The following is an 8,477-nucleotide window of genomic DNA, read 5'->3' on the forward strand; positions in this document are numbered from 1 at the left end:
TTAGCATTTGTCGTGTGTCTAACTTTGAAGTTCAAAATCCTAGTTAATTATGTATCTAGAACTAAGTGCATTCTTAACTTCTTGCATCCTAACACATGTTATTGTTTCTAAGTTAAAGTTTTATAAAGTATAAAGTGCGGAGATAAAACAATATATGAGTGAGATTATCTCTGATCCAATGTTTTAAGGTTTTATCTTTTTTTTTGTGGTGGTAGGGGTTCGAACCCCGGACCTTGCATATTTTATGCATCGTCCATACCAACTGAGCTAAGCTCACGAGAACGTTTTAAGGTTTTATCTGAAGATATGATGTGCAATCTTACTTGTAGGTTTCTTCTAAGCTAATTGTGATAATCCAACCTCTCTCTCATGGTCCAAAATTATATTAGAGCACTAGTTCGTCTTGATGAGAGAGTGGGAGATATTCTTTGCGTTGGATTACTTGACAGAGAGATGTTGTGATGCGTCAAATGTGAGGTTAAGTCTCACTTTGGATAAATTCAATGCTTTAATATTTTGGTTGAAGATATGATGGTTCAACTCATTTATGTGATTACTCTTCACTCAATGTAATAATCCAACCTAATGAAACTTTTCATCATGGTTCAACATGTTGCAACTAAATGATTTCTTGTATCATATTTATTATTTCTGAATCAAATAGCAAAATGGTCATGAAAAGTATACCTAAAACACTAAACTATGTTAATGAATTAGACGATATTTTCTCAAAATGTAGATATATTCCTTCTTTCCACTTTATTTTAATTTTGAAAAATGTTAAATCGCAAGCGTTCCTCAGAGTCTAGATAAAGCATATTGACGTAATGTTTGACTTCATATTTATCATGTTGTTCTGACTTAAGTGAAATAGTTGATATTGAGCAATATATAAATGAAAGTACCTACAAATTCAGTGTCTTAATTTTTTGGTTTGAAGATATGATGTCACTTGTGTGGTTGTTCTCCTTCATGACCCAACAGTAAACTACAATTTATAAACAATTTCTTCTATTCTATTACTTTTGAATCAAATAGCAAATTAGTCATGAAAAGTATCGTGCGTTAATGAATTATGCGATATTTTCTCAAAATGTAGCCATATTTATATCTTTCCATTCTATTTTCAATTTGGCGAATGTTATAAGGCAAACTAATACAGTTGTTCATAGTTTAGTTAGAGTATCTCTATATAACGCTTGACTTCATATTTATCATGTTTCTCTTATATTTTTGTTAGCATTTTTATAATGAAATTAAATAGTCTTTCATCTTTAAAAAAAAAAAAAATAATGATTCTTCTTTCATTAATTTTTTTTTTTTGACTGAATGGCCCTTTAATATATAAAATAATTCTTTTATATACATCTACCCAATAGCTTTAATTGAATAATTTTGAACACACTGTAGAATGAAATTCCAAACCATTTGATTGATTATGCAACTGATGCATGATTGCCAATCTGTTATAAGGTCCCACTTTCTTTCCTTCCAAATTCATCTTCCCATGACACAAGACAATTAGAGCTTTCAGATTGGTATCAGAGATTTTACTAGTACCAACCACTTTTGCTTATTATTTGTGTCTAAACAAACAATCCCAAAATGCATCTGTAAAAATTAAAATAAAAAACCTAAATAACAAGTACAGCAATATACTACTCCCTCATCCCATAATAACTTTCATATGAATAAAATAATTAATGTCTCAAAATAATTGTTATTTTCAGTTTTTTAATTTAATACTAGTTACATATTCTAATTGATTATACCTTCTAATTATTTATATGTGTTACTTTCAGTTTATTGTTGTTCACATTATATTTATAATAATGGGAATCAACCAATGATTAATATGCTTCATGAAAATAATTTGATAATTTGCGTTAAACTGAAGGAATATAAAATAAGAGTAAAGTCTTCTTAAAATTAAAAATAAAATTTAATAAATCAAAGTCTTATTTTTTTAGAGGAAAATTAAAATCTTATTCGCACTTTTAATTTGTACTCAAAATAACTTCTAACAAAAGATATATAAATTGTCTCTCAAAATAATCTTTAATAAAAATTTAAACATCTAAATTAGTCATTTACAAACGAACTAATTTGTAATAAGTTTTTCTAAATATGATAGATGATTAACTCCAAGACCAGAATGTATTTAATTGTGAGTGAAAATTTTCTCCATTTATAAAATATGTCATTTCAAGAGAGATATACTTATTGAATATAGTAATATTATTTTAAAAAATAATATTATGGTGTCTGATTTTTGTGTAGAGAGAATTTCCAATTCATGGTATATGGTGTCTGATTTTTGTGTGTCAAATAATATCTCTCACCATTTATATATGCTTATGAGTGTGTGTAGATGTATGGGAAGAAGCAGGGAAGGGACAGTGAAAAGATCTGAGGATGGGGCCATTGGTCCCTATTTGTAGCACATGATAACTAAATGTTATTGGCTTTTCTATTTGTATCTTTTCTTTTCTTCACATGGCAACTGGCCTTGACATTGAAGTGAAACCTATTTTATAACTTTAATTAAAGAAATTGGAAGAGAAAGAATTGACAAGTATGAGGTGGTTTTTTTGTTTTAGTCTCGAACATAATGGACCCTGTATGGTTGGGAGATTGACTTGGAAATCGGAACTGATATAGATCTCACAATGAACATCTATTTTCCAGCACAATGCTCCACTATGTAATTTAATTTGTAGTATGATTTTCTGTGTCTTTTTGTTTCCTAATTATTTCTATAGGATCAATTATTATCTTTATCTTTATATATCTAAATGTTAAACAGTCTTGAAAGCAACCCTAATTAACCCTAATCCCGCCCTTTTTGATTAGCTTAAAAAAGCTTTGTGAAAAAATTCCTTGGTGGGAGTTGAACCACGTTATTGATGGTCATCTTTCATTGTTTTTGCCATTACGCCACACATGTTTTTGTTAAATTTATTTCGCTTTCAAATTCTAAAACCGCCTCCCACTGCCTATCCCACCTTTTCCACTTCCCATAAACTGTTATTTTCTCTCCCTTTTATCATGAGCATCATTTTTTGTTCTCAAATAATTATTTTGGTGTGTTAATTGTTGTTAGAAATCTGGTTGCACCCCCCATTTCTTATCCCACCTTTTCCACTTCTCATTAACTGCTTCTTATCCCACTTTTTCCACTTCTCATAAACTGTCATTTTCTTTCCCTTCAGTTACGCGTATCGTTTTTTGTTCTTAAATATTTGTTCAAACAATTATTTTGATGAATTGAAATTAAATAGTTATTTTGGTGTATTAATTGTTGTTAGAACTTTGATTGCACGGGTTGAATGACTTATATTGAAATACATAATTTGAAGTGATCTGAAGATTCATCATGATTTTTAGATTCTTTTCCTATTCTCTAAATTCCGTGAATTGATTTTTTTTCCTCTTTTTCTTTTATTGTTTCTTTCTATGCATGTAAAATTGTTCACAATAACAATGACCATAGTTAAATATGTTACTGAATTTCAAATGCATAAGAATTAACAAAAAACCCGTGCATCGCACGGGTTAAGGTCTAGTTACTACTTATTTTTGTCCAAACCCTTTAGTTCTCAATAGAAAGAGGCATCCATAATCGAAACTAGAGGTAAGTAAAGTCGACTAAGATTCAAGCCCAGTTAACTATTATAACCGTTAAGAGTTCCACATCGGATAGGAGATACCCGACAATGTGTTGAATTTCAACAATAACTACTACGTATAATAGTATTAACTTTTTGTTACAACCACATACTTCTAACAATTTATAATGGATATGCCAATAATTACTTGATCAATTTTCTGTTAGCATCTTGATTTTAGTTTAACATCATCGATTCTCATACATAAATTTTCCACTTGCGTGAATGAGGCACTTCATTGGATCAATGGGCAATTATGGAATACGGAACTTCTTTTCTCACCACTACATGTGTTAACTTGGAAAAATTACAAGTTTTTTATCCTCTATATAAGTAAACCTAAAAAAAAAAATCCCCGATCTAAAATAAACTTTCAAACGGGTGCAGTTTTTAAGAAATTAAGGGGGTAAAATAGCTTTCCAAAGTTAACCGAAATGGAATATCTATTCCATAAGAGATTTTCTTTCTTCACCTCTAGACTTCTCGCGCGCCCTACAATATTTTTGATTTTATAATCTGAACCGGGTGAGAAGGATAGAAAAATAAACTCTCATTTCATACAACCAACCGGGGGTCATCTAGGGCTAGGTCTAAAATCCAACAAGACTGACTTGCTACACCCCTTAATGAGCAAATCCAAAAGATTCCAGTATAAGGTTACATGTCTCATGTCAAGAATATTTCAGATCATTCCTATGTTATCAAATCACAACATGACGGCAATGTTCTCAAGATATCTCAATAGAGCATCGCTATTATGTTGAACTAATTTATCATTTACATTATAGTGGACATGTATAGCTTTAAAAATTTGATGATAGATTGAGTGAGACAAGTACTAATTATTCATTTGTATGACATGTTTGATTGAGTGCAATCAATTTGTTCTCTACATTTGTAAAATGTCATGCATGTGAGTTTTCTTTAATTCCTTTAGTGTTAGATTGTGAGAGTCGACAATTCTAAAAGTAGTTCGAGATGTTACACTAGTGATATTTTGTACGTAAATATAAGTTACATTATCAAATAGGAGAAGTTGAGCATTCCATGATTTAAAATTACAAAATCACGTAGAAGTTGAATATAATTTATGCAATACACTTTTTACTACGAAATGTAGAATAATGAAAATCAAGAATCACACAACAAAGGAAAATCATTAAATTAAAATCATAAAGAAAAAAGTGAAAGTATTCATTAAATTAAAATCATAAAGAAAGAAATCAACACTTTTTACTACAAAAGTATTAAATTAAAATCATAAAGAATATTCATTTAATTGGATATATTTGAATTTAATGATTTTAACAATTTGTCTTAAGATGCCCTAAAAAAATGTCTTATGATACTTAAGTTTTAAAAAAATATTCTCAACTTACTCAACAAGATTGTATATTCGTAAAGAAGGACAATTGTTCTTCTAACCAACTAACCCAACAAATAACCAATACAACATACATAAACACGACAAACATATAGTGTGACATAAGTGATAGATATTTGAGTTCCTTAATTATTTGACTTAGGGTTTGATCTCTAACTGATGTGTACGAAGAAACGTTTGTTGGAAGGGGTTAACCTCTTAAATGAATCTCAATTATCTCAAGACAATTAGTCTATACAATTTCGTGCGGAAGATACATTTGGTTTACAAAAAAACGCGGAAGAATGATTTTCTAGATATCAAAATATTGATGTCAAAAATAACGTATTTTTTTGTGTATTTTTAAAATACATGTAAATTGTAGATGATAAGAGAAAAAAGAGAGAGTGAGAGATCTCACTAAAAAAAGTGAAAAGAGAGAGAGAAATATAAACATATTTAGCATCCCTAATGTTTGTATTTTGATTTTTTTTGAAGGAATGTTTGTATTTTGATGTTCAAACAGTCAAACTATATTGGTGACACTATAGTATCTATTTCATTTCATCCCAAGTCAAATAAGTTACAAACATTTCATTGTTTATTTTTTCTACATATTCTATTCTTGGGAATTGGTGCGATTTATATATTTCATTCTTAGTAGTTAATTTTATTTTTATATAATATATATATTTGTCTTTGTAGTCAATTTGATTTTTCTTAACTACTGGTTTGGTTGTTGAATAAGTCTTCACAATTTAAACACTTATCTCACTGCCAACCCCCAAACAAACCAACTTTGAAACTTTTCCAAAAGCATTCACCATATTCATTTCCAAACCAAGCTTTGAAACTTTCTCCATATGCCATAATCTTTTTCTCTCAATCTCATCATCCTTTTCAAATTTTTCTTCCAACTCTTTATTTCACCTTTGATTATAAATTTTAATAAACTAAATTGACTTACTTTTTGGCCACCAACTTTTGAGTATTAGTTTTTAAACCCTCTATTGTTCATTTTCAATTGGTCATTTATTTAATCTCTTTTTTGGTTGAATGAAATGGTTGTTGAAATTTTTTCAGAAAATTGTAGTGTTATTACAATGAGTCCTAGAATTTCATTCTCACATGATTTCTCTCAACAAGGTGTAATACCAATTGAAAAACACCCTCTAAGATCAAATTCATCTAATATGAATTCAAGCATTGATTTTGATTTTTGTGTCAATGAAACTTCAGAGCTTGAATCATCTTCAGCTGATGAACTTTTTTCACATGGTATTATTCTTCCAACTGAGCTCAAGAAGAAGAAAAAAAATGTTCCTTTGAAGCAAACGACAATTCAAGTTCAACCAACACCACCTCAAAATTTTGCATTACCACCACTTTATGCAAATGGAAGCAAAAATTCCAAGAAAATGATCACAAAAGATGTGAAAGAGTTGAATAATATTGATGAAGTGGATGAGAAGCATAGTTCAAATTCTAAGTCATTTTGGGGATTTAAGAGAAGTAGTAGTTGTGGAAGTGGATATGGTAGAAGTTTATGTCCTTTGCCACTTCTTTCTAAAAGCAATTCAACAGGTTCATCAACAAGTGTTAAGAGGATGCTATCAAAGGAAGGTTCTAATGTTAAGCAAAATTCAAAGAAAAATTCTTCTATTACAAGGTCCTCTAATTCCTTTGGTTCAAACAATCATCAAAAGGCTCCAATAAAGAGGTGTCATAGTGGAGCTTATGCTAATAATGTTAGGGTTAGTCCTGTTTTGAATGTTCCTTATTCAAACCTTTTTGGTTTTGGTTCAATCTTCTCCAACAATAGAGATAAGAGTAAGAAGAAGTAACCAATCGTGGTTGACAATGGCTCAGATGATTAGACCTTCCACTTATATCGACCATGACTTGAAGTCTAGTTCGAAATTCCGTAGTTAGTAGGTTATAAGTAAATTTCATTGTAAATTTTCAATTAGGCTTGTCGTAAGTAATTTTACTAATTTGCGAAAAAATAGTTGTTCTCTATTTTAAATTGTACTAGTTTTGCAAATTGGTAGGGTCTATATTTTTATTTTTTTATATTTCCATGGTTTGCCTTGTGATAAGGAAAATTAGGTGTTGCTTGTATAAGTTAAAGTTTTGAAAGGTAAATTGTTTGCATCAAGAAGACAAAGTGATAAGAAAAAGATGTTTGTGAATGAGATGGACAAATAATGATGTAATTCAAGCACATGATTTAGGGGGCACAAAATGTCAGGTAAAATTAATGTTGCTTTCATGGGTTGTCCTTTGTTATTGTTTTTTCCTTTTACTTTTGTTCTTTGGTCACACAAAGTGTAATTACATTTATTTTGCTTTCTAATTTTCTCTCTTTTCTTTCTTTGTACTTTTTTCTTGTGTTTTCTCCTATTGTGTATATGAACAAGAGATTAAATTAAACATAAATATTAGTTGTGGAGTTATGATTGAGAAGTGATTTGGTTCTAGTTATGATAAATTTTTAAACTTAGATTTAGAGTTCATCTGAAGTAATATATAAAATTGTTTTACAAATCGAACTTAAACAAATAGTTCAACTTGTTAAATCGAGAATCGATTAGTTTGTCTAATGGTTTGATCTTAATTTTATATTAGTCTGGTTGTACTGTGATCTGATTAACCAGTTCTTATGTTCTCCATCTCAACTAAAAAGTATTTTCTTTTAATTTTATTTATTTGTTATTTAGATACGTCGTGATTAAATCAATTGAACCATAACTCAAACGTCTTACTGGTTCAATTTTTGATGGCTTTAATTTTAAAAAACATTGATATACGGTATAGATAAGATATAAATATTCAATACCATATTAGATATCACTGTATCGAGTACACCAATGCAATGGTGATACTTCTTTATTGAATTTTTATTTTTTATTTTTTATATGAAAGTGGTTCATGTTGACTTGAAGGCTACATAACTATTATTTTATGATCGATAGTCCATGGTTTTTTTTTCTTTCAAGAAGCACATGTGGAGTAGACTTTTCCACTACTCACATGACTTGAAAACAAAAGTTGAAATTGATATCTCCAAGCCAATGCAAAGATGTGTAATTGGATATCATATCAATGATGTTCTTGAGGCTACTACAAATAAACCAAGTGCATCATTATAAAAGAAAAAAAAAACAAAAACAAAAAAATTAAGGCTGTAAATGGTTAGAAAATGAAGTTATTTTTAACTTGAAGGACATAAAATCAAAAGAGATAACTTTTACATTAAAAGTATTATAATTTTTACATTGAAAAATATTTCTTTCAATCTCAATTATAAACAACATTTAATTTTTTAGATTTATTGAATATATAACAATGTATTTTGTCTATATTACATAGCAAATACATTAGTTATTCAATTAATCACTATTTTGAATTGTGTTTTCAAAATTATTGTTTTCATATAAACTTGA

At 29.0% G+C, this 8,477-nt stretch overlaps 1 protein-coding gene across 1 annotated transcript; it reads left to right on the top strand.

Annotated features, from left to right (window-relative positions):
• The first annotated feature begins 5,784 nt into the window (after positions 1–5,784).
• LOC146913170 (uncharacterized) lies at positions 5,785–7,387 on the top strand. Its single transcript, XM_085716402.1, has one exon. It carries the CDS (start codon positions 6,093–6,095, stop codon positions 6,873–6,875), a length of 783 nt encoding a protein of 260 aa, XP_085572528.1. The 5' UTR covers positions 5,785–6,092; the 3' UTR covers positions 6,876–7,387.
• Positions 7,388–8,477: the final 1,090 nt, after the last annotated feature.

The sequence above is a fragment of the Medicago sativa genome, chromosome 6, assembly GCF_051527215.1.
Source record: "Medicago sativa cultivar Bolivia chromosome 6, Bolivia_mono, whole genome shotgun sequence".
Lineage (NCBI taxonomy): Eukaryota > Viridiplantae > Streptophyta > Magnoliopsida > Fabales > Fabaceae > Medicago > Medicago sativa.

Excerpts from the sequence above, each read along its gene's own strand:
- LOC146913170 (XM_085716402.1), top strand. The coding sequence starts at position 6,093 with ATGGTTGTTGAAATTTTTTCAGAAAATTGTAGTGTTATTACAATGAGT.